Genomic DNA, 27,252 nt, shown 5'->3' on the forward strand with positions numbered 1-27,252 from the left:
TCCTCGAGCAATAGTTGTGAGATTTCTCCGATACAAGGACAGAGAGATGGTCCTCAGATGGGCCAAGAAAACTCGGAACAGTAGGTGGGAGAATGCGGTGATCCGCGTGGATCAAGATTGGAGTGCGGAGGTGGCGAGGAGGGCAAGCTTTAACCGGGCCAAGGCGGTGTTGCATAAAAGGAAGGTCAAATTCAGAATGTTGCAACCGGCAAGACTGTGGGTCACACATCTAGGGAAACACCACTATTTCGAAACGGCAGACGAGGCGTGGACATTTATTGTCGAGGAGAAGCTGGAGTGAGCGGGCCAGAAAAAGAACGTTTGGGACAAAAGTGGGGGGGTGAATTTGTGGGACGAAGGGGGGAAAAGGGGGAAGAGAGGACTTCCCAGATTGTTAAACCTGCGACCCTGTAACTTCTCTCTCATCCCCATGTCGTGGGGGAGGGGGTGAGGGTGGATGAGGAGCTGTGGGCGCTGGCCATTGGGGGCGGGGCCAAAAGGGGAAGCGCGGGCTTTGTTCCCGCGCTATGGTAATCATGGCGGGAACAGGGAAGCAGGAAGGAGGGGGCCTCGCACAGTGTGAGCCGAGGTCACGGGGGGAAACCGAGGTCGGCCAGAGTTTGCTGACTTCTGGGAGCAACATGGGGGGTGCAATTACGCTAGCTTGGTATCTAACGGGGGGGGGGGGGGTTAACTGGGTTGCTGCTGCTGGGGAGAAGGGGGAGCTGGTATGGGAGGGGGGGGTCGGGGCGGGGGGGCGCCGCCTGGGGGGGATACAGCTACGTGGGAACCGGGTGAGGAGCTGGATTGAAAAAGGAAATGGCTAGTCGTCAAGGGGGGGGGGGGTAAAGAGCCCCCCAACCCGGTTGATCACGTGGAATGTGAGGAGGCTGAACGGGCCGATTAAGAGGGCACAGGTACTCGCACACCTAAAGAAACTTAAGGCAGATGTGGTTATGCTTCAGGAGACGCATCTGAAGCTGACAGACCAGGTTAGACTTCGCAAAGGATGGGTGGGGCAGGTGTTTCATTCGGGGCTAGATGCAAAAAACAGGGGGGTGGCCATACTAGTGGGGAAGAGGGTAATGTTTGAGGCAAAGACTATAGTGGCGGATAGTGGGGGCAGATACGTGATGGTGAGTGGCAAACTGCAAGGGGAGGCGGTGGTATTAGTGAACGTGTATGCCCCGAACTGGGATGATGCCAATTTTATGAGGCGTATGTTAGGACGAATCCCGGACCTAGAAGTGGGGAAGTTGGTAATGGGTGGAGACTTTAATACGGTGCTGGACCCAGGGCTGGACAGATCGAGGTCCAGGACCGGAAGGAGGCCGGCTGCAGCTAGGGTGCTTAAGGATTTTATGGTGCAGATGGGAGGAGTAGATCCCTGGAGATTTAGTAGACCTAGGAGTAAGGAGTTTTCGTTTTTCTCCTATGTACATAAAGTATTTTCACGAATAGATTTTTTTGTTTTGGGAAGGGCACTGATCCCAAAGGTGACGGGGACGGAGTACACGGCTATAGCCATCTCGGATCATGCTCCACACTGGGTGGACCTGGAGATAGGGGAAGAAAAACAACAGCTTCCACCCTGGAGAATGGACATGGGATTATTGGCTGATGAGGGGGTGTGTTTAAGGGTGAGGGGGTGTATTGAAAGGTACTTGGAAATTAATGATAATGGGGAGGTACAGGTGGGAGTGGTCTGGGAGGCACTGAAGGCAGTGGTTAGAGGGGAGCTGATATCTATTAGGGCACATAAAGGAAAGCAGGAGGGTAGGGAAAGGGAGCGGTTGTTGAAAGAACTGCTGAGGGTGGACAGACAATACGCGGAGGCACGGGAGGAGGGACTGTACAGGGAAAGGCAAAGGCTACATGTAGAATTTGACTTGTTGACTACGGGTAAGGCAGAGGCACAATGGAGGAAGGCACAGGGTGTACAGTACGAATATGGGGAGAAGGCGAGTAGGTTGTTGGCCCACCAACTGAGGAAAAGGGGAGCAGCGAGGGAGATAGGGGGGGTGAGAGATGAGGAGGGAGAGATGGAGCGAGGAGCGGAGAGAGTGAATGGAGTGTTCAAGGCATTTTATGAAAGATTATATGAAGCGCAGCCCCCGGACGGGAAGGAGAGAATGATGTGCTTTCTGGATCAGCTGGAATTTCCGAAGGTGGAGGAACAGGAGAGTGGGGCTGGGAGCACAGATTGAGACGGAGGAAGTAGTGAAAGGGATTGGAAACATGCAGGCGGGGAAGGCCCCGGGACCAGACGGATTCCCAGTTGAATTCTATAAGAAATATTTGGACTTGCTGGCCCCGCTACTGATGAGAACCTTTAATGAGGCGAGGGAAAGGGGGCAGCTGCCCCCGACTATGTCAGAGGCAACTATATCGCTCTATGTCAGAGGCAACGATATCGCTCCTCCTAAAGAAGGAAAAAGACCCGCTGCAATGCGGGTCATACAGGCCCATTTCCCTCCTGAATGTGGATGCTAAGATTCTGGCCAAGGTAATGGCAATGAGGATAGAGGATTGTGTCCCGGGGGTGGTCCATGAGGACCAAACTGGGTTTGTGAAGGGGAGACAGCTAAATACAAATATACGGAGGCTGCTAGGGGTAATGATGATGCCCCCACCAGAGGGGGAAGCGGAGATAGTGGTGGCGATGGATGCCGAGAAAGCATTTGATAGAGTGGAGTGGGATTATTTGTGGGAGGTGTTGAGGAGAATTGGATTTGGAGACGGGTATATCAGGTGGGTACAGTTGCTGTATAGGACCCCGATGGCGAGCGTGGTCACGAATGGACGGGGGTCTGACTATTTTCGGCTCCATAGAGGGACGAGGCAGGGATGCCCTCTGTCCCCGTTATTGTTTGCATTGGCGATTGAACCCCTGGCCATGGCACTGAGGGGTTCCAGGAAGTGGAGGGGAGTACTTAGGGGGGGGAGAAGAACACCGGGTATCTCTGTATGCGGATGATTTGTTGCTATATGTGGCGGACCCGGCGGAGGGGATGCCAAAGATAATGCGGATACTTGGGGAGTTTGGGGATTTTTCAGGGTATAAACTGAACATGGGGAAAAGTGAGCTATTTGTGGTGCATCCGGGGGAGCAGAGCAGAGAGATAGAGGATTTACCGTTGAGGAAGGTAACAAGGGACTTCCGGTACCTGGGGATCCAGATAGCCAAGAATTGGGGTACATTACATAGGCATAATTTAACACGGTTGGTGGAACAGATGGAGGAGGATTTCAAGAGATGGAACATGGTGTCCCTGTCATTGGCAGGTAGGGTGCAGGCGGTTAAAATGGTGGTCCTCCCGAGATTCCTTTTTGTGTTCCAGTGCCTCCCGGTGGTGATCACGAAGGCTTTTTTCAAAAGAATTGAGAAGAGTATTATGAGTTTTGTGTAGGCTGGGAAGACCCCGAGAGTGAGGCGGGGATTCTTGCAGCGTAGTAGGGACATTGGGGGGCTGGCACTACCGAGCCTAAGTGAGTACTACTGGGCCGCCAATGTTTCAATGGTGTGTAAGTGGATGGGAGAAGGGGAGGGAGCGGCGTGGAAGAGATTGGAGAGGGCGTCCTGCAGGGGGACTAGCCTGCAAGCAATGGTGACGGCGCCGTTGCCGTTCTCACCAAAGAAATACACCACAAGCCCGGTGGTGGTGGCTACATTGAGAATTTGGGGGCAGTGGAGACGGCATAGGGGAGGGACGGGAGCTTCGGTGCGGTCCCCGATAAGAAACAATCATAGGTTCGTTCCGGGGAGAATGGATGGGGGATTTGGAGCATGGCAAAGAGCTGGGGTAGTACAATTAAGAGATCTATTTGTAGATGGGACGTTTGCGAGTCTGGGAGCGCTGACGGAGAAATATGGGTTGCCCCAAGGGAATGCATTTCGGTATATGCAATTGAGGGCTTTTGCGAGGCAACAGGTGAGGGAATTCCCGCAGCTCCCGACGCAGGAAGTGCAGGATAGAGTGATCTCAGAGACATGGATGGGGGACGGTAAGGTGGCGGACATATACAGGGAGATGAGGGACGAGGGGGAGATCATGGTAGATGAGCTGAAAGGGAAATGGGAAGAAGAACTGGGGAAGGAGATTGAGGAGGGGCTGTGGGCTGATGCCCTACGTAGGGTAAACTCATCGTCCTCGTGTGCCAGGGTAAGCCTGATACAATTTAAGGTGCTACACAGGGCGCATATGACTGGAGCACGGCTTAGTAAATTTTTTGGGGTCGAGGATAGGTGTGCGAGATGCTCGAGAGGCCCAGCGAATCACACCCACATGTTCTGGTCATGTCCGACACTACAGGGGTTCTGGGTGGGGGTGGCAAAGGTGCTTTCGAAGGTGGTGGGGGTCCGGGTCGAACCAAGCTGGGGGTTGGCTATATTTGGGGTTGCAGAAGAGCCGGGAGTGCAGGAGGCGAGAGAGGCTGACGTGTTGGCCTTTGCGTCCCTTGTAGCCCGGCGCAGGATATTGTTAATGTGGAAGGAAGCCAAACCCCCGGGGGTGGAGACCTGGATAAACGATATGGCAGGGTTCATAAAGTTAGAACGGATTAAGTTCGTGTTAAGGGGTTCGGCTCAGGGGTTCACCAGGCGGTGGCAACCGTTCGTCGACTACCTCACAGAAAGATAGAGGGAATGGAAAAGAAGTAGATAACAGCAGCAACCCAGGGGGGAGGGGGGGGGGGGGGGGGGAGGAATCGGACGGACTCTCAGGGATGTTATTGTATATGTATAGGTATTTGGTATATGTAATTGTATATTGGATTGCTGGACTGTATTTTTGGAGAGTATTTATTTTGGACAAGGCAGTTGCCATTTAGTTTTGTTTTTTGTTTTTGTTTATATATTACTTATTTATTTGTTTAAAACTGGCCACGGTTATTTATATTGCTTTATTGCTGTGTAAAAGAAACACTACGTATTGTTATGTTTGGCCAAAAAACTTGAATAAAATATATTTTTTAAAAAAGAAAAGGAAGTAATAATATAATAAATAATCTTTATTATTGTCATAAGTAAGCTCACATTAACACTGTAATGAAGGTACTGTGAAAATCCCTTAGTCGCCACACTCCGACGCCTGTTTGGGTACACGGAGAATTTAGAATGCCCAATTCACCTAACAAGCACGTCTGTCGGGACTTGTGGGAGGAAATTGGAGCGCCTGGAGGAAACCCACGCAGACATAGGGAGAACGTGCAGACTCCACACAGATAGTGACCCAAGAGAGAATCGAACCTGGGACCCTGGCGCTGCGAAGCAACAATGCTGACCACTGTGCTACTGTGCCACACATATGCTGCAGTGGTATGCTATAGTATACCTGCCTTGCTTATTGAGAAAATTGCGCTGACTTTTAGATTTTAGAAATATTATTAAATAGAAAAAAATTAGTTCAGTTAATAGAAGATCTAAATTGTATGTTATCTAACACGAAATCCAGCGAGGGCAAGATCCAGATCGCAATGTCTCGTGAGATCTCACGAGGCATTCTGAGCATTACAAATGTCGCGGGAGGCATCTTGCGAGATTTAACAGCCGTTGCATCAGTGAGTCGGGTGCGATGAGACTATTAGATCACGCTCTATATAACTGATTGTTGCAATTTTATCAAGGTCTTCCATGCTGCTTCACAACACATTGTGACTTAATGATAGCTGTTAATAAACCCTCTGAAAAAAATAAAACTTGTATTCACATAACTCCTTTATATCCACAATAGATTGAAATATTTTGTGGCTAATGAAGTACTGTTGAAGTATCATCACTGTTGTTTTGTCGGAAAAGGTAGCAGCCAGGTTGCAAACAGCAAAGGCCTACAAACACCCATCGTATAAATGATTATATAACATGTTGCAGTGTTAAAACACCAGGAGAATTCCCTGCTCTTTTTAAGTAGAGGCACAAGATCTATCAGACCTCTCTGAGTGAGGATTCGGGGCCTCGGGTTAATGGCTGAAACCTTCACATTCAGAGGGAATGCAAACATTGGATCAGCTGCCTATTATATAATCCAGCTGGATTTTCTTTGCATTGACTTCAAAGGAAAAGAAAATTGAAAGATGCAGCTGAAAATTCTACAATGATTTGGACAAAATATATAAGTGACAGAATAATGGCAGATTAAATTTAATGCAAAGAGCTCTTAATGCTACTTGTAGGAAGACAGTCACATAGTATTGAAATAGATGAAAATGCCTCGGTGGCCTTATTGCCAATCATGTCCAATCTGATGTTACCTGTTGTCTGCCCCCACCAAAGTGAAAAGATCCACCCAATGTTTCAACTGAATAATGGAATCTCCAACCCTGCAGCATGCTCTCAGTACTGGCCTAAAGTGACAGCATGAATTATATGTTGCATCCCTGGAATGAAGCATGAACTCCCAGCCATTTGGCTCAGAGGAAATAGTACCACTATTGAGGCAAGTTAACACCCTTGTAAGGTTATCTCTTCTGCAATATGTATCCACATTGTTATAATACACAGTTTCATCTGGAATTTCTACAGTATACTTAAGCTTCTATCTAACACTTTCTATTTGTGTGTGTTGTTCCGATGTTTTACTCAAACTATCTATCATTTCTGCTTTCCAGCCATCATGTATGTAATGGGAGCATTAGGCCCTGCAGCAGGATATCTTCTAGGGGGAGTATTGATTGGCTTCTACGTAGATCCCAGGACCGTAGTTCAGATTGATCAGAGTGACCCACGCTTTATTGGAAATTGGTAAGAGAAGTGACAACTTAATTTTCATATATCTTTTTGAATGCGCTATTTTCCTTTTACTTTGTGTTGCATAAAGTGATCCATATTTTGCCTTGTGTATTTGTGATAGGTGCATATTCAGCACAACATGAATGACCTAGTGGCTTTAATTCTGTTCCACGTAAAATAACGATATGCAAAAGGCATTTGGCAATGTTCTACACAAAAGGCTGTTAATTAGCCTCAGGGTATATTCAGGGTGAGCCCAAAATGGATAAGAAACCGATTGAAAGATAGGGAACAAATAATCATTCGAGGTGTTAAAACAGTGTGGTTGAAGAGGTCCTGTATTGAGTTCCTCAGGTCTCATTGTTGGGACAATTACCATTTTTAATTTACATAAATGGCCTGGATTCAGAAACTTCATGCTAAGTGGTTAAATGAGGAAATGATACTGAACCAGGTGGTGCAATTTATGGTGTTCTCCAAAATGGCTGCTCTTGAAGTTAGCTCCTCTGTACCTTATTTAATTCCTCTTTCACAAATGACCAATTCTTAAACAACGGACTAGCATGGTAGCTGGAACTGCTAGAAGAAAGGTGCCAGACTGACATTCTTAAGCGAGGTAGCTCAGGGAGTTGTGTTATGCTTATACATGTAGCATGAGCTGCTTCCTTGACGTATGCTCTGACAAAGGAAGGTTCAGACTTGGAGATTGGTTGAACACATTTATTGAACAGTTAACAATTCTCCTACTTGAGTTTGACTTTCCCGCTAATCTTGCTATAGTAACTCAGTCCAACTAACCAGACTGCTCTGAGCTATGCAGTGGGTGTGATGCTTCTGATCTGCCTTGGTCCTTCTCTCTGAGTGCTGCCTGCGGAAAGAGAAAGAGCATGTGTGCCCTGTCCTTTTATATGGGTTGCCCCCTTGTGGTAGTGTCACCTCTGGGTGTCTTGACTGGCCATTGGTCATGTCCTATTCTATGTGTTCATTAGCTGCTTGTCTGTATATCATTATGTGTGTGTCCGCATTTCATGATGTCTCTGGTGCTCCCTCTAGTGTTTACTTAGTCTTAGTGTATTTACATTAACCCCTTGTGTATTTACAGTGATGCATATCACCACATCCCCCCTTTTTTCGTGTTACATATTTTCTGTACAGTGTTAAAGAAAATTGAAGAAAATAGGTACATAAATGATGACATGTACAAATCATAATGCCAGTGATGATTACACAATACCAAATAATATGTATGAGTCCAAAGTTCATGAATTCATACGGTCGAGTGGCTTTCTTGGTTTGTTATTGAAGTGTCGATGTTGATGTTGTCATTTCCATGTGAACGCAGTCAGTGTCCCTGTGCTTAAGGAACCAAGAAGTCATCAGGAGGTGTTCAAATGGTCAAATCACTTTGTTGTCTAATTGGGACTCTTTTTTTTCGATGCTTGTGGTAGCGATTCTTGATGACATCTTTCCTGTCTGACCTGGACTGGTGTCTGTGTTTGCGGTATTGATGCCTTATGTCAGCTGCCTTGAAAGCTGATCTGCTTGTTCGTAGTGGAACAAACTCATCTGCTTTGAAAGCTGGTTTGCTTATTTGTAGTGGAGCAAACTTGAATGGGTGAGATTTGCTGTCATGCCATGGTATGGCTATACTTTTGCCAGTGTTAGGAGCTGTGCTGTTACATTGTCCTGCATTTGCAGAGTTGTACCAGTCGTTGTTCCAGTGTTGTTGTTTTTGTCGTGCTTGTTGTTGACGTTGGTGCCTTTGGTACGCTTCTTGCTGTTGTGTTTTGTTGATGTGTTTGTTGCGCTCAATGGCCACATCAAGTGGAGAATTCGAGTCCTTCACAAAGTTACTTGTCAGTGTCCTTTGTGGCATCTGCTGTCTCATTGAGCGTGCCGTCTCTGATTCCTCGGCGCTCCCCGTCTGGAGTCATGTCCGGTTCACTGGAATCATCTTTGGCTTGTCGATGCTCCCCGTCTGGAGTCCTTTCTGGTTCACCTGAATCAGCTTTGGTTTCTTGACACTCCCCGTCCGGAGTCATTTCAGGTTCACTTGAATCATCTGAGGTGTCACTTGAATCATCTGAGGTGCCTTGATGCTCCCCGTCCGTAGTCAAAATATTCAGGAATGCATTTTCTTGTGGAGAGGTTTGAGAGGATGAGGCTTGAACGTGGTGTCACTGGAGTCACTAGTAACCTCACTTTGATCGTCGAGTGCCTCTGTACATACTAGCTGAGGTCTGTCAGTCTCACTGAGATGTCGCACATCTTGTATGGGAATTGTGACGCCTTTGTCACTTGTCGTACATACAGTGGGTAGACCTTCCGCATCTTCTTGTCGGTTAGATGAGCTGGGTAGACTGTCAGAGTCTTCTTCTGGTGGCTCAAATAATCTGGGTAGACTGTCATTGTCTTTTTGTTGTTCACGTGTGCGTGGTAGACTGTCATGGTCATCTTGCTGTGCACTTGAGCATGGCAGACTTGCATCATCTGCTGCTGGTTGCTCAGATAAAGTTGCTAGACCTGCATGGTCTTGTTCATGCAAGGACTGCGCTCTGGAGTCTTGCATTGCTTCCATCGTGGAGTCTGTCAACGAGCTCGCTGTGGAGTTTTGTATCGCTCTCTCTATGGAGTCTGGCATCGTTCCCTGTGTGGAGCCGTGTAGTGGTCTCACTGTGGAGTTGATCTGTGCACTCTCAACGGAGTCGTGCAGTGGTCTCGCTGTGGAGTCTTTCTGTGTTCTCTGTGTGGAGACGTGCAGTGGTCTCGCTGTGGAGTCTGTCTCGCTTTCTGTGCGGAGTCGGGGACCCTTCATGGTGCGTGGACCACTCTCTGTGTGGAGTCAGGGACTCTTCGTGGTGCGTGGACCACTCTCTGTGTGGAGTCAGGGACTGTTTGTGGTGCATGGACCACTGGTGTGGCGTCAGGTCGCTCTCTGTGGAATTGTACCGCTCTCTGTCTCTTGGCTTAAGGCCGCAGCAGAATCCTGTACTCACGGGTCGGGATGTCGTCTATGCTGGGCTAAGGATCCTCAAATTCGAAGAACTCATCCATGTCTGTGTCGGATTCTGTAATGTACACATCATCTCGTTGCGGTTCGGATTTGGTACTGAGGTCGCCACGTCCAATGACGAAATCATCTTCTGAGTCGTAGTCTTCAAGGACCATATCATCACTTTTTGTGTCGGAACTGTCATTGTGCTCGCTATGTCCAAGAAAGAAATCAACGTCTGAGTCGTAGTCTTCAAGGAGTAAATCATCTCTTAGGACGTTGCTCACTGCATGTTGCAGGGTTCTGCAGAGGTTACTTTCAGCTACTGGTCGAAGTTCAGGCATTGTGCTGTCATTCCAGGTGAAAGAATTGTGTTTTCCGGGCTAAAATTTTCCCCCCACTATTTTCGGACATTTCCCTTTTAAGTGGGCGTGGTCCGGGGCCTCTGATGTCATGACGCTTGTGGCGTAGAGCATAGGAATGGATTGCGCATGTGCAGATCGCTTTTCCTTTACTGTGCGCTCATTGCGCATGCGCGGCTTATCGCGCATGCGCAAAACATTGTTTTGCCGGTTCGCATGTTCTGGGGAACTGCGCATGTGCGGCTCCTTTCTCAAGATGGCTGCCAATCAAACTGCTGTTTTCTGCATTTGCAAGCCGACCTTTGCCTTGTGGTGAGTATTGGCGCCAGTTTTACCGATTTCTTCTGTTGTGTTCACCTCGCAGTAGTTTTCAAACTTGTCCAGGACTGTTTGGAAGTCTCTCTTGTCTTGCCCTTTGGAGTACCTGAAGGAGTTGAAGATTTCTGTTGCACTTTCACCCGCAATGGTGAGTGGAAGCTTTATCTTCTCAGCATTGGCCACGCCATCTAGTCGGATGCTACCATGGAAATCTCAAATCTCTGTTTGAATGCATGCCAGTCGGCACCTAGATTGCCATGGTACCTGAGCTGCTGAGGAACTGGAATCTCGAACATCTTGCCTGGGTGCTGTTGCTGGCAGTCACGGATCTTGAGTTGAACTATATAGATTCAACAGGCACTCAGATGCTTCTGATCTGCCCCTGTCCTTTTCTGAGTGTTGCTGAATGTGGAAAGAGAAAGAGCATGTGTGCCCTATCCTTTTATATGAGTTGCCCCCTTGTGGTAGTGTCACCTCTGGGTGTCCTGACTGCCCATTGGTCGCGTCCTATTCTATGTGTTCATAGCTGCTTGTCTGTATATCATTATGTGTGTGTCCTCATATCATGATGTCTCTGGTGTTCCCTCTAGTGTTTACTTAGTCTTAGTGTATTTACATTAACATCTTGTGTATTTACAGTGATGCATATCACCACAGGAGTCAATGCAAACTTCACCACCCCATGAATGTAAGAAAGGCTTTTACACCAAATTGGTCAAGCATGAGTGACTTGGCACATCCTGATGGAAAACTACCATTTTTAAATGCCATCCTGATCGCCGAGGCCCACAAATAAAATCACCGACCTCCATCCAGCCCGAATGAACAAGTGAGGACACCCCACTATGGGGTCCCTGGGGGTCCTCCCTCTTCAAGCCCCCCCCAAGCCCTTTTACAGCACCCCCTCCATTCCAAGACAGCCACCCATCAGCCCTCCAACCTCCCAGAGGCCCCGACTTTCCTGCTCTGCACACCTCCACCCTTCAAACCCTTCCTCCACCCTCATTTTATGGGCATGGCCCCCCCTCACCCCCTGGACCTTAGCACTCGGGCACCCTTGCACTGCCACCTTGGCACCCAGGCAGTGCTCCTGCTGGCTTGGCTGTGCCACCCGGGCACCTTGGCAGTGCCAAGATGCCCGTGTTCTAGAGCAGGGCCAGGAACCATCTGCACTTAACCTGACCACCCAGGGGTCTCCGATGGCCTTGGTGATCCTACCCATCCGGGTGCTGTTCTGTACGGTCCACGTTTGTGTGGACCAGCACTGATCGGTGCCCGGCTGCAGCTTCCCAGGGGAGGCCGAAGAATCATGGAAGGTCGGTGGATCCCACGTGAGTAGGTCGTAAGTAGGCTTACAACCTACTTCCGGGAGCACCGTTTGGTCAGCCCATTTGGGCGGAGTTCCGACTCAATCGTCTTCCGGGACTTTGGTCAATCCCGCTAGCCGCGGAGGCTGTCGGGAGGCTTGCTGCAAACCTCGCCCGGCATTCACCGGTGCGTTGCGCTCTCCCTTGAGCGCAATGCGGCTAGAAAATCACCTCCACATTTGTCGGACCTGCAGCAATTATTCTTGAGATTATTTCCTCATTTGTTGCTGGGCTCCCCAGATCTTAAAAGATATCTGATGTGAGATTTCAGTATCTGATTGACTGCTCACTAAAAACATTAAGGAGTTCCAAATACCTTTTTGTACCTCTTATCCCTTGCTGAACATGGATGTCTCATAGAATTGCTATTAGCTAAGCTTGCACAACAGTGCAAGGATGCTTGATGGACAAATTGCAAATGAGCCGATACTTAAATGAAATGTTGTATGAATGACATGACTTACAGATAGGTGGCATGGTAGCACAGTGGTTAGCACTGTTGCTTCACAGCGCCAGGGTCCCAGGTTCGATTCCTGCTTGTGTCACTGCCTGTGCGGAGTCTGCATGTTCTCCCCGTGCCTGTGTGGGTTTCCTCCGGGTACTCCGGTCTCCTCCCAGAGTCCAAAGATGTGCAGGTTAGATGAATTGGACGTTCTGAATTCTCCCTCTGTGTACCCAACAGGTACCGGCATGTGGTGATTAGGGGCTTTTCACAGTAACTTCATTGCAGTGTTAATGTAAGCCTACTCGTGACAATAATAAAGATTATTATTACACTAATTCAACTGACCCCTCCTAGTTAATAAAACTGAAGGGTTCTCAAATAGGATCTTCATTGCTACATGAGTACAATCAATAGCACCCTTTGTCGGCGGAATCCTGCTAGTCTATGAAACTGGCCACTCTGTCAGCTTTGCAGGATCCATTGAGAACATAACAACTTGAGGCGCCTGCCTGAGCAGAGCATCTGTTACCCTCTCAATACAATAGCTGCAGCTGATTGACTGTTTTAATCAAGGTTGCCCAAGGCTGCTTAGATTCAGAGCTGGTGTCATTATAACAGCCTCTGACAAGGCTGAGCTCTTTGTTGGACTGGGTTGAGTCTGCTGCCTACATTTTGTAGTATTCCTCGATGCTTCCGAAAGTATGTTCAGCCTTCTAACATGCAGTGATCAGAAAAGTCAAGGGACAGCCACTTGAGACCATTAAATCCTGTTAAGTTGGTGTTTGCAGGGCGGCACAGTGGTTAGCACTGCTGCCTATGGCGCTGAGGACCCGGGTTCGAATCCCAGCCCTGGGTCACTGTCCTTTTGAGTTTGCACATTCTCCCCGTGTCTGCGTGGGTTTTGCCCCCATAACTCAAAGATGTGCAGGGTAGGTGGATTGGCCACGCTAAATTGCCCCTTAATCGGGGAAAAATAATTGGATACTCTAAATTTTTTTAAAAAGTTGGTTTTTGCAGTTCAATTGGAAAAAAATGCTCAAACGCTTTTACTCCGCCTAACTTTGCATCTTCCTTCTTTTCTTTTAAAAAAATGAGTCCAAAATACTCCCTTAGGGAAACTTGCTAATCCACAGCCTCCTCTCCTCTCGAATCTGCACACACTAAACTCCAGAAGTAGATAGGATATACATAACTTTCAAAAATAACAAGCCCTTCTCAATCCTAGCTGTGGATTTTGACTGCTCTTAATATGGATGGTTTTGATTCTCTTCTCATTTCTTGCAAAGTAACAACAAGAATGTCTACAAAAAAGGCCTCTGGTTCAATCATCCATCACAATGGAATGCCAAAGTAAAATTACACCCAGAATCTCTGTAATCTTTGAAATGAACTAAACCTCATCATTGATCTGAATTTTTTTCCAGCAATTCCACCGTTGTCAAGAATGCTTAAATAAAGCCAGTTAATACATTCACACGAGGAAATGTACTTCTTATGTTAGAAGAATAGCAGTCCTGAACAAGCTATGATATAAGCTAACATAGCTGGATATGCCTGGACAACATTTTTAAAAATTGTTCCAAACCATTTTTGAAACAAAGCTGAAAACACATCTGTAATTATGGTTCCCAGGAACTTTTCTCTCTAAATTTGTACATTTCGAGGAAGTATCAACTGGAACTGACAGCCTCCAATCTTGTCCTTCTGCCAATCTTAATGGTTCTATTGTCTTTCAATCCTCCCTGTCACCAGAACTGTGGTTCTGACAGCCTTGAGTCCCATCTCCCAGCGAACCTTCATGTTACTGTGAGGGCAGTGCTTCACGTGCACCTCCTTCAGCTTGGTCTATTGCATTTGCTGCTCCCAATGTAGTCTATTCGACATTGCAGAGACTAAACGCAGGCTGGGTGACCGCTTTGTAGAACACCTTAGGTCCGTCCACAAGCAGGACCCAGAGCTTCCTGTCACTTGCCATTTCAACTCAGTCCTGCTCGCATGTCCACTTAACATTAAGTTCAACAACTTCAGACTGTGGACTCTCTCCTGCATCTTCTCCCCTTTTTTATTTCTTTCAATTCATCTTCATTTCGTGGGCAGCACGGTGGCGCACTGGGACGACAGCGCTGAGGACCTGGGTTCGAATCCCGTCCCTGGGTCACTGTCCGTGTGGACTTTGCCCTCGATGTCTAACTATCACATTCTCCCCATGTCTGCGTGGGTTTCACCCCCACAACCCAAAAGATGTGCAGGTTAGGTGGATTGGCCACGCAAAATTGCCTCTTAATTGGAAAAAAAATAATAATTGGGTATTCTAAATTTATTTTTAAAAATCATCTTCATTTCTTCCATTGATCTGTTTTTTCCTCACTGTAGTCCCCCTCCTTCCACCCCACTTGGGCCAACTGTTCCCTGTTCCTAGCTGTCGTTTGCCACACTGCTTACCTTTGTCCTGCCATTACAACATTTTAATCTCTTATCTCTTACTGTGCCACTATCAGCACATTTCTTACCCCTGATCACCCCATTTACATTCCCTTTATCTTTCTGCCATGACCTCTTTGTCAATCTCCACCTATCGCTGGCCCTCTATCCAGTCCTCTATTCAGCCCCACTGCTCCACGCCACCCCCCTACACCCCCCCCCCCCATCCCACAACAGTACAAATCTGACCCTATTTCCAGTTCTCTCCAGCTTTGACAAAGTGTCATCCAGACTCGAAACATTAGCTCCCTTTTCTCTCCACAGATGCTGTCAGACCTGCTGAGATTGTCCAGTATTTTCTGTTTTTGTCCCAGCTAACCTGATTGATTGATACTGAAATGCCAACAAGCTGACATTTGAAGCAAACGCATTTATGCCACCTTTACTTGCGAATGACTGGTGTGATAGTTAGACATCTAGGGCAGCACGGTGTCACAGTGGTTAGCACTGCTGCCTCAAGGCACCGAGGTCCCAGGTTCGATCACGTCTCTGGGTCACTGTCCGTGTAGAGTTTGGACATTCTCCCCGTGTTTGCGTGGGTTTCGCCCCCACAACCCAAAGATGTGCAGGGTAGGTGGATTGGCCACGCTAAATTGCCCCTTAATTGGAAACAATGAATTGGGTACTCTAAATTTATTTTAAAAAAGACATCTGAAAGAAAAAATTCTTAGATAGCCAAGAACCTGTTGTTGAATTCAGAGTTCTTTTGCAATTTACACAACTAACTAACATTCAATTCAAAGCATTATTTTTCTTTAAATCCAAATATCCTTGCTTTTATTTATGTTAACGTGTGTTTCGAAGAAAGTTAAATGTTTTCAAAAAACTCAAAGCAATGCAACTGCTGGAAGAAATGGGGTCAGTGGGAGGGATATTGTGGCAGGAGGTCAACAGAATTTACTGATTTCTCCTTACATTTGTTACAGTCTTAACTCCTGAGACAGTTAACGGTTCATTGTGAACAGCTTCTGTTTCAGAAAGAGGAACCTACTGACACCCAGCAAACATCAAAACCATTGCAATAATTTATTAGTGTTAGATTTGAAAAGTGTCATGTCTAAAACCTGAGGAGAAATCAAAATGTGTACATCAAGAAGGAGGGGTTCTCCGCCGCCCACTGTTGGTAGTGGAGTTCCCGATGTGTCGGAGAATCCCGTGTCGGTGAAAGGAGGTGCAGATTGTTTTGCGATGCTCCAGTCCCCCACTGGCAGCGGCATCGAGATTCATTCCCTGCGCCAGTGGGAGGATGCAAAGGGATCAAAATGCCCCATCTGCATCCTATTCACGGGCTGAACACCGGATTCCCCATGCCTCTGTGATGTTCTAGCCCTCTGGGCCAGGATTCACGTGGGCATGGATTGGTGCACATGTTTGACAGTGTGGCTCTGACGCGGTGGAATACGCGGTGAGCCAATGGGGTAAGTATTTAATGCAGGTGCCCCCCAAAGTCCATCGCAGGATCCCCCTTCCCCACACAAAGTCCTGCCCAATATCCAGCCCCAGCACCCAGTCCTCCCCCAACATCAGACCCCTCATTGGAGACCCATTCATCAGACCCCCCCCCCCACCCACACACCCGCATTAGCGATCCCCCAGGTCAGAGATCTCCCAGATTGGAGAAACCCCCAAATGAGCAAACCCCCCATAACAGCGAATCCCCCATCCCATCCCCTATCAAGAGAACTCTCTGTTGGGGAGGGGTCAGGTCACTCTCATGCGTCTGTACTGGGGGGCGAATGACACAGCAATTCTCGTGTTGTGGAGGGGGGGATGCCCTTACTTGTCACATAGGGGGGAGAGGAAGGCTTTGCATTGCAGGGGGTGGTGGGGGGGGCCCAGTCCGCAGACTTTACTATCGGGCTGTCCGCTGAAATTTGCGACTCAATAGCAGGATTCGTGACAAAATCAAATTTTTCAAAAAACATTTTATTGACGGCAATTTTTGTTTACTTTTTAAAAATTCCAATTAAGGGGCAATTTAGCGTGGTCAATCCACCTACCATGCACATCTTTGGGTTGTGGGGTGAGACCCACGCAAACATGGGGAGAATGTGCAAACTCTATAGGGCAGTGACCCGGTGCCGGGGTTGAACCCGGGTCTTTGGCGGTTGTGGGTTCACCTGTGTAGTACTGCAGGAGTGCTACCTTGTTAGAAATGCTATTTTCAAGATACCATGTTAAATGGAGGTTCTGCCTCTCATGTGGATGTAAAAGATTCCATGGGACTACATTGAATAAGGGTAGGGAGTTATCTCTGATCCCTAACTAACATTTATCCCTCAACCAACATCACATAAAAAACAGATTATCTGGGGCGAAATTCTCCCCCAACGGCGCGATGTCCGCCAACTGGCGCCAATCAGACGGGCATCGCGCCGGCCCAAAGGTGCGGAATGCTCCACATCTTTGGCGGCCTAGCCCCAACATTGAGGGGCTAGGCCGACGCCGGAGGGATTTCTGCCCCGCCAGCTGGCGGAAATGGCGTTTGTTGCCCCGCCAGCTGGCGCGGAAATGCGGCGCATGCGCGGGAGCGTCAGCGGCCGCTGTCAGTTTCCCGGCGCGGGAGCGTCAGCGGCCGCTGTCAGTTTCCCGCGCATGCGCAGTAGGGAGAGTCTCTTCCGCCTCCGCCATGGTGGAGGCCGTGGCGGAGGCGGAAGGGAAAGAGTGCCCCCACGGCACAGGCCCGCCCGCGGATCGGTGGGCCCCGATCGCGGGCCAGGCCACCGTGGGGGCACCCCCCGGGGTCAGATCGCCCCGCGCCCCCCCCCCCCCCCCCCAGGACCCCGGAGCCCGCCCACGCCGCCTGGTCCCGCCGGTAAATACCAGGTTTGATATACGCCAGCGGGACTTCGTCCCACTCGGGCCGGAGAATCCAACGGGGGGTCCCGCCAACCGGCGCGGCCCGATTCCCGCCCCCGCCCAATCTCCGGTACCGGAGACTTCAGCGGGAGCGGGATTCACGGCGCCCAACGGCCATTCTCCGACCCGGCGGAGGTTCAGAGAATGACGCCCCTGGTCTTTATTACACTGCTGTTTGTGGGTGTTTGCTGTGCATAAATTAGCATTACAGCAGTGACTACTTTATTGGCTGCAAACTACTCTGTGCTCGTGTAATCGTGGCGGTGCTAGGGAAATGCAAAACTTGTTTATTTCCATAATTCAAACACGACATCAACTTCATGGCTCTCCTCTGAACTTTAATAGAACCATAGAGTTTACAGCACAGAAAGAGGCCCTTTGGGCCATCATGTCTGGGCCGGCCATCAAGTGGCCCTGAAGATCAGCCAGTTGGCAAAACTGGGTCCCGGGAAAAATGTTTGAAAAACATTGAAATAGCCTGCAAGCTGGCATACGATGGCCCTCACTGGAGGCCTCCATCTGTCCTCCTTCCCCACAACCGCCCTTCACCCGCAAATCCTCCAAACCAGTAAAAATTTATAAAACACCTCATCCTGTCCGTACCCATATTCATTAAATACAACAACCCGCCCGTCATGTAAACACACATTCCCCACTTTAGCATGTCCAAAGTTCAGTGTCCTCACACACCTCCCAGTCCATGGTCTCTCATAAATTCACTCGCCTCCAGAGTGTCAAAATAAAACTCTAGATTCTGGTGTGTGACCCACAGACGAGCAGGATACAACGCCCCAAACTTCACCCCTTCCTTGTAAAGGACAGCCTTGATCCGATTCCTACTGGCCCGCCGCATGGTCAACTCCGCACCCAGGTCCAGATAGATTCTCAGCACGTTTCCTTCCCAGGTGCACTTTTTCCTTTGCTTCATCCATTTCAATATCTTCTCCTTATCAAGAAAATGATGCAGCCACACTACCATCGCCCTCGTTGACACCTTCGCCTTCGGCCTGTGCATTCGATCCAACTCCGCGGGGAGCACGGTCAAAGACCCCTCCCCGCCAACCTCTCCAGCATACTCGTCGCATACTTTGCTGCCCAGCTCGAGCTGGAGCGACCAAATGTGTAACCACTCACTCCATGGCTGCCACCGGAAGTCCTGAAAGAGGTGTTAGCAGTCACTATTTAATTCCTAAATGAAACAATGGATGTTGGCAGGAGACACAGAAATTGCTTGTGAAGCTGCAATTAATGGGCCACCTCACATGATCCCACACTTCTAGCCGCTTGGACAATCTCAGTATTACATTTCTCGACTCCCAGATCAGTCTGTTGATTATCTCCAAAGTACACAACAGTTCTCATGGCTGACCAAGCAGCTGACCATCTCTCAACTGCTTGATACCTGTTTTATTTTAAAAGCATCCGACTGTATATATACAAAAACCTCTTGGTGTTGCATCATCATTCTCTTGCAAGGATTTTCATGCTGTTGTCTCCAAATCAAGAACTATCTGAACTAAACTCAGCGACGAAGCAAATACCCTCCGGACCCTGACTTTCTGGACTCTGGAAATTACGTGAACTAGTATTCATTTCTGTGGTGCTTTTACTATTGCAATCCATAATTGCAAAAATTCCTTTCTTTCAATTTGTGTATGTGTGTGCATGCATGTGTGGTGTGTGAATACACCATTGGACATGCCAAACACACAATGCAACGGCAGTGGGTACAACAGTTTAATCCCGAGAACATTGATGTGGCACTGCAACATTAAAATGACCCCACACAAGTGGTCAAGATCAGTGAATGCATCTTCAAATGACATATATCCTGCCAACTACCAGCAACTTCAGACACTGATCAATTTACCAGACTCCATCACTCACCTACCAACAATCTCTGTCAATCAAGACTCATATATAACATTCATATACTTCACACTGTTAGGAGTGTCATGCTCACATCACACAGCTTGCACACATTGCTAGCTAAGCAACAATTATGCCAATATCACCTGAAAAATTATACAACAGACACTGACACATTTCCCTCTCTTTACCAGGAACAGGTGGCTCACAGCTGGAGGTAGCAGGAGCTAGCCAAAGAATGACTTCTTAGTCTACAATTTCTTCTCAATTATGAGCTGCCAATCACATAAGTATGCATTTTTCACTTTCCCCTCACAAGAATATTACCCTTGTTACATTTTCCTTTTAGATACCCAAAACGTGCAATCTGGTCAGGTGGCAGAGGAAGACTAAGAAGCCAGTGATGGTGAAGACACATCCTCACTTGATTTCACAGTCAGCACTGCAGATATTGACAATGGCATATCTTAGAGGATAGCACAGAGGCGAGATCTGCAGGTGAAGAGACACTGGACACAATTGTGCTGTAACCAGGGCAGATGGCAAAGGTAGTGTAGATAGCTCGCCATAGGGCAAGATCACACAGACTTTCTGCTGCATAGGACTCCGCTGAGGACTCTGATATGTCAGGCTATGAAAAACGCTGATGGATATGAACAAAATATTTAGTGCTCAGTCATTGTCAAGCCACGAAGCAGTATGACACCAACCTGACACAAAGCTTGAAAAATCATCCTTTGAAGCATAGAACTGATGGCTAATCTCATCGCCACATATGTACATAATGTATTGGCTGATGGCTATGATGCTAACTTCCATTGTAGCCCAAGCAGATTCCAGTGAACTTCTAAAAGATGTAGTGAAAGCTCAGACTACTGTGAGATTGTTGTAATCATGCTGCGTTCAAAGAGTTTTCCAGGATGGCACAGCAGGTATTGACTACCTGGAGCATGAACCTGCTGTCCTCTCTCAGGATGACAGCCTCTGTCCTTCTACCGCTACCATTCCACCAGTGCCCTTGCTGTGCCAACCCAGAAGGCTGCCTTGCACCGCAAGATGGTGCAGTCCAAAGTAGGGTCAGAGCTGCTCGAAGTCTACCTGCATAAAACCCAGGACAAAATACACATTCCAAACTAAATGTATAAAGTCTAACATGCCACATTGCATACAAACTTGAACTTAGAAGTGAAAGTCAGCAGCCTTTAACCAATCAATCATACTGCAACCATTGGGACAGTGCTTCGTAGGAGCACAAGGATAGCAACGGTACACTGAAGACAGACACAAAGGGGACACACAAGGATGATTAGTCTAAGTTTGCATACAATATGGCATGTTATACTTTAGTTTGGAATGTGTATTTTTTTCTTGGGTTTTATGTTTGCCTTGTGGTCAAGTGAACAGTTTGGGGCAGCACTGGTTTCTCACAGCGCCGAGGTCCCAGGCTTGATCCCGACTCTGGGTCACAGTCCGTGTGGAGTTAGCACATTCTCCCCGTGTCTACATGGGTTTTGCCCCCACAACCCAAAAGATGTGCAGGGTAGGTGGATTGGTCACGCTAAATTGCCCCTTAATTGGAAAAAATGAATTGGATACTCTAAATTTATAAAAATAAAAGTGAACAATTTGATGGTCAGCGGCAGAGGGAGGTTAAGGAATGTAGGACTGTTGGTGACTGAGGAATTTGGGCTGTGGTTACTGTGATTGTTTCTGAACTAGTTCTTCACCTTCAGCCTATTCAGCAAAGAGTTGAGTATGTTGCAGGCTCCCTATCTTTTCCTTCTCCTTGTCTTCATTCTCTCATGCTTTCCTCATCGAGCAGCTTGTCCTGCCCTGCATGACTTCAGTTCATTCTCCTAATTATTCTTGAGTCAAAGAGAGAGGCTTACTCACATACCCCTGTCTGTGAGCAACTAGCCTGTCCAAGAAGCCTTGAAGTCAACAAAAGGTTCTTCAGTACCTGCAGCAGCATCCCCTGTAGACTTTTGCAAATTGAAAAACTGTAGAAAGGACCAAAAATGTGTAGAATTGTAACAACAGCTAAATGAAAGAAACCACTACCAAATCTGTAAATAGTTGATGGGTCCCTTTAAGTACCATTGGTGGAGGGTTCTTTTTGCTGCTTAATATGTGCTCCACTGTGTAAGACTAAGAGTGGCTGTTGGCTTAAGTGTGAAGTTCCAAAATGGCAGTGCTGGCATCAAACCAATATTGGCTTCACGATATTCCAGCTCTGCATACTTTCAGCGGATGTTAACTATTGTGGCACTAGCCAGCTTACCAAGATGACACCTAGTGTGCTTTATGTCCAAAATATGCACGCATACTGCAGACGTCAATTTGAAACCCGAACAACACTCTTAACATCTAAAAAATGGTCTCTGCCATGTCTTATATTTTCCCCACCGTGGGAAGAATTTAACTCATCCTCAGGAGTGGGCTGGGCAGCGGTGAGGGTGAGGTGGAGCTCATAGAATCAGGAGAGAAGGTGGTGGTTGGACTGCTTAATATCGTGCCAACTCCCCCTGATTGGGCTGGATTTTCACTGAGTTGGGATGGCTTAGGAACCCTTTACAAATGACAGAAGGGATCCGATTCCAGATTCTTGACCCCATTTTCAGGAGTGCCTTTTAAAAGTGCAGTCTGGTTCAGGTCAAAAGCCCACACCGTGTACTCTCGCCCTGGCTGGGATGGCACATCCTAGTCCTGCGTAATTTTTATGGAGTTGGGCCAGTCTTTCAATGCATCGTGGATCACAGCAACTCAGAGATGCCATGAACCATATTTGTATGAGGGGATCTTTGAAAAGGTAAGTTCAAAAGGTCCTCCTTGTGCCCTCCATGTCTTAGTACTCAGTTGGATGTCTGTGCTCTCAGGTAAAAGTACATAATGAAGATTGACTGAGAGCTCAGAAATCATTGATTGACTGACAGCTCTGGCTCTTTGATCTCTCCTACCCTCACTGCTGAGGCCTGCCTGATTGGGTTGAGCCAGCCCCACAAACTGACTTTGATTCGGAGGCCTGTTCCATGCGGGCTGGTATGGGCTGGCTGTAGTAACAGCAGTGACCACTGCTCTCGAAGTTGGGACCTCTTCCCTTAAAGGAATGGGTATGCTGGAGTTACTCAACTAGAAGTAACTTCAGGGTCAACACAACCTGAAACATAACTCTGTCTCTCTCCACAGATGCTGTCTGACCTGTTGAATATATTTAGCATTTTCTGTATTTATGGCAGGCACTTAACTGCCTGATTGACATGAATTCTTTTGGAGATTCTGGAAGTGGCCAGAGTGGAGTTACCTTTAATCAGTCAGTGGATGGGGTGACTGCCATGGCCATTACATTCAGCACTGTGTTTTTATCACATCTGCATTGGGTTGCTGGTCTGTATCACTTCCAGAACGCCCTTTTCAACGTTTTTGTTTCAGAAAGGGAGGCTTTCGAAGGGCAGCACGGTGGCGCAGTGGTCTAGCACTGTTCCATCCCAGCCCTGGGTCACTGTCCGTGTGCAGTTTGCACATTCTCCCCGTGTTTGCGTGGATTTCGCCCCCGCAACCCAAAGATATGCAGAGTAGGTGGATTGGCCACGCTAAATTGCCCCTTAGTTGGAAAAAAATGAATTGGGTATTCTAAATTTATTTTTAAAAAGAGAAAATACGAAAGGGAGGCTTTCAATTGCTTACATTTAAACTAGCATGTTCGATATGATCACATAGTTTTGAACTCATGTATCTTGAAACATTTTTCCTGTCTTACATTATTAATGAAATTCTGGATCCAATACCATATTTCTCATCGAATTGATTTGTGCCTCAACAATCCAAAAACAAATTCTGATCACACTTTTGCTTTCTATTCTTTTCTTCTCCCTCCCGTACCCCTAAAATATTCTTGCAGGTGGAGTGGGTTTTTGCTTTGTGCAATTGCCATGATCTTAGTTATAGTGCCAATGTTCACTTTCCCCAAAAAACTACCGCCTCGACAGAAGAAGAAAAAGAAAATGGGTACGGGTGATTCAAACAACGATGAGATGATGAAAGAGAAATGTGACAGTGGAGAACACAGAAAGAGAACTGTCACGTCCTCTTTGGGTTTTGGAAAGGACATTAAAGGTGGGTGTACTCAACATGTTATTCTGTGCAATTTCTAACTTAGTTTAGCTTAATTGCGTTATTTTCTTCTGACTGGCAATTACATACATATCTTTCATTGAATGTGCCTATTAATTATTACAAAAATCTCTCAAATATCGGGAGTTGTTGCAATAACTTTAATCTTGATGTAACTAAATTACCATATTTCTCGGTGTATAAGTCAATGGGCGCGATTCTCCCATTGGGCGGCTAAGTGCCGACGCCGGCGTAAAAACGGGAGTGTTTTACGCCGGCGTCGGCGCCCGTTCCGAGACCCGATTCTCCGGGCCACAGTGGGATAGCACAGCACTGGAGCGGCCACCCGGCATGAACCCGGCGCCGCGGGGTGCGCGTATGCGCAGGTGGGCCGGCGCCAAAAAGCGCATGCGCAGTGGCCTTCTTCCCCGTGCAGGCCTCAATGCCAAATGGCGCAGGGCTACAGGAGCCGGCCCGACAGAGAGGTCGGCCCGCCAATCGGTGGGCCTCGATTGCTGGCCAGGCCACTATGGAGGGCCCCCCCCGGGGTCGGACCCCCCCTCCCCCCCACAGGTCACCCCGGACCCTTCAACGCCGAGGTCCCGCTGGCTCAGAGGATGCTACAACGGCGGGACTCTGCTTTTTGGATACGGGCCGGAGAATCGGCGTGCCGGCCAGGGCCGGAGAGTCGGTGCATACCCCGACTGGCACCGCGCCGACCACACCGACCCCAGTGGCACCAATTCTCCGCTCTGCGGAGAATCGCGTCCCGGCATTGGGGCGGCGTGGCGTGATTCGCGCGGCCCGCCGGCGATTCTCCAACCCTGCGGGGGGTCGGAGAATTCCGCCCATTGTGTTGTATAAGTCGAACTGATTAGATTTCTGATTTTTCTGAACTTCAATCATATAAAAGTCAAAGAGGTGTATAAGACAAGGCCTGACCAGAAAACGGGAGTGGGATTTTCCGGCCTGCCAGCCGCATGTTTCTCGGCAGCGCATGTCCGGTGGTGGGAGATGTGCTGAGCAGTCGCAAAAAAGCTGGCTCTCCCCTCGAAAGCCTTAAATTAGGCACTTATCACCCGAAAATTGGCCGTTAAGCCAACTAAAACTCAGCCTCACCCGCAAACATCACGCACCCGAAGAAATATCTGCAACCAAACAAAGCGGCCAAAAAGATAATAAAGGTAGCAAGAGCCAGGAAAGAAAGGCCGAGGCTGCAGGCACGTGGAGCGAGGCACAGTGGGGCATGGTGGAGCGAGCGCAATCGCCGATGCAAATGCTGACCTACCCACCGATAGGCCAACGGATGGAGCTCGTAACACAGGAGCTCCTAAATTGAAGGGACACCATCAAGGAGGACCTTATGGCAGTGCTTTTCAAACTCTTTTGCCCGGGACCCATTTTTGCCAACTGGCCACCCTTCTGGACCCAAGTCAGCCATTCTTCGCGACCCACGCCATCCAAACTTCGCAACCCACCATTTTCACTTGCCTTTAATGTGACAGAAGAGCCTGTTTGGTCCTCACGATCTCACTTGCTTTGCTTGGTCTTAAAATGTCTTTGAAGATTTGAGGGTTTTAAACTTTCATTTGCTTGTGCTTCCCTGCATATAACGCACATGGGGCGGGGTTCTCTGAACCTCCGCGCCAAAATCGCGCTAGGCTTGGGGGCGGAGAATAGGGTCCGACACGTTCCCGCGATTCTCGGCGGACCGGAGAATGGCCACCAGTCGTGCGCATGCGGTCGACGCGGCGCCGGTCGGGGGCCATTGCAAGAGGCAGCTGGCTGAGTTCCCGCCGGCGTGTTTCCCTCATGGTTCCACCTGGCGGGAGCTTGGAGTGTCGGCTGCGGACCCAATCCGCAGCCGCCCTGGTGGGGAGGCGGGGAGGCTCCGTCGGCGGGGGGGGGGGGGGGGGAACACACACACACCTCCAGGACAGTTAGGGTTCCGATCGGGGGCCACCGATCGGCGGGCGCGGGCGATCTGGGGAGGGGGGGAAGATATATTGTGGGGGCCGTCTCGCTGTGTGGGCCCCCCATGTTGCACGGGGCCGTGCGCATGCGCAGTCCCGCAGCCGGAAATGCTGGGCCCCGTATCGGCAGCCGGAGCCCCCTTCAAAACGGAGAATCACTCTGGGCTTTCTCCAAGAATGTCCAGAATGATTCGTGACCGTTTTCTTGCGGGCGTGGGGACATAGCCCCGTTTTCAGAGAATTCCGCCCATGATCTTTGAATCCTGATTTGCAGTAAAACCCATACCTCACGTAATCATCTTTATGTTGCTTTGTCCCTGTTTTCAACTTCTTCACCAGAGGCTCTGGAGCTCACACCAGCATTGCTGGCAGCTGCAAAATGGAGAAATCAGCCTCGCGTGCCCAGAGCATGTGATGTCAGTGTTCGGGGGGGGGCGTGACCTGCTCTCTGCCGTCACTTCAGGCATGAAGACTCCAGTAATTAAACAAAATCTGTTCCTAGGTCAGCACGCTGATGTCAGGAGGAGGCGTTCTGCCTACTGGGCACGGGGCCTGCACATTTCTGAGGGGGCACGCACGCACGGAACGGCTGGCATTATGAAAGCCGGTTACGGCCGGTATTTTTGAAAGCCGGTCGTGCCGTTGAGCACTACTTATCGCGATCGAGAACGCCACGACGCATGACCCGGCGACTCTTCCGCTACCCGCCCGCGACCCACCTGCAGGTCGCGACCCTGGGTTTGAAAATGACTGCCTGATGGCGATGGCGAAGTCAGCAGTTGCAGATACCTTGGCCCCCTTCAAAGAGGTGCCAGAGAGTACGAAGAGATGGTTGGAGGCGCAGGAGGAAATGGTGCGGGAGCTAGAGAAAGCGGCCACTGGACCAGAGTGATTGGATCACCTCGTTAGAAGCAGAGGTGGCAAGGTTGGTGCCGGCCCAGAGAGTGCTCAAGGGGAAGACCAGGGAAACGGGTCTCACCGCCAGATCTGTAGGATCGTGGGACCGCCGGATGGCATCGAGGGCAGCAACCCAACAGAGTGTGTGGTGCAGATGCTGGGTCAGCTGGTTGGGGGAGGAAACTTCCCCAAGACCCCAGAGGTGGACATGGCCCACAGGTCACTCTGGCGGAGGCCCACGGAAAGAGAACCACTGCGGGCCATTATCGCCAAGCTCCACCGGTTCCAGGACAAGGTGCAGATCCTGAACTGGGCAAGAAACACGCAGTCCTACAGATGGGAAGGGCATATGATCCGCAAGTACCCATGCCTTGGGGCCGACTGGCCAAGCGCTTGGTCGAGTTCAATGGTGCCGAGTCGGCTTTATTCAAGGGTAAGATTTGGTTTGGGATGCTATACCCGGCAAGACTCTGGGTGCCTTATGAGAACAAGGAACACTACTTCACCACACCGGGGGAAGCAGTGGAATTTATCCGTAAGAACGGGCTGGAAAAGCAGCCAGAGTGATAGACTCATTTGGACCATTGTCAGCGATAATGCTTTTTCGTTTTCTAATCTGGGGCGTGGTGGGGGGCAGTTGGGCACCAAGACGGAAGGGGGGGAGGGAGAGGAACAGTACGGGTGCAGTTCCCGAAAGGGGGGAAATGCCTGGCAGAAGGGGGGATACGACACTAGGTGAAAGAATGTCACAAGCACTCGACGGGTGAGTATCTTGCAACCAGAATGGGGGTGTGGCTCACCCTCCACATTCTGGGAGGCACTGAAGGCGGTGATAAGGCAGAAAATAATAGT

The 27,252-nt window shown here is 48.9% G+C and overlaps 1 protein-coding gene across 1 annotated transcript in view; it reads left to right on the plus strand.

Moving 5' to 3' along the window:
• slco5a1 (solute carrier organic anion transporter family member 5A1) overlaps positions 1–27,252 on the plus strand; it is a 300,251-nt gene that overhangs the window by 162,092 nt on the left and 110,907 nt on the right. The window contains exons 2-3 of the mRNA XM_072467599.1: positions 6,607–6,739; positions 23,319–23,533. Of these exons, the coding sequence (XP_072323700.1) occupies positions 6,607–6,739; positions 23,319–23,533 (348 nt within the window). The remainder of the gene's footprint in view (positions 1–6,606; positions 6,740–23,318; positions 23,534–27,252) is intronic.

Source organism: Scyliorhinus torazame, chromosome 11, assembly GCF_047496885.1.
Source record: "Scyliorhinus torazame isolate Kashiwa2021f chromosome 11, sScyTor2.1, whole genome shotgun sequence".
Classification (NCBI taxonomy): Eukaryota; Metazoa; Chordata; class Chondrichthyes; order Carcharhiniformes; family Scyliorhinidae; genus Scyliorhinus; species Scyliorhinus torazame.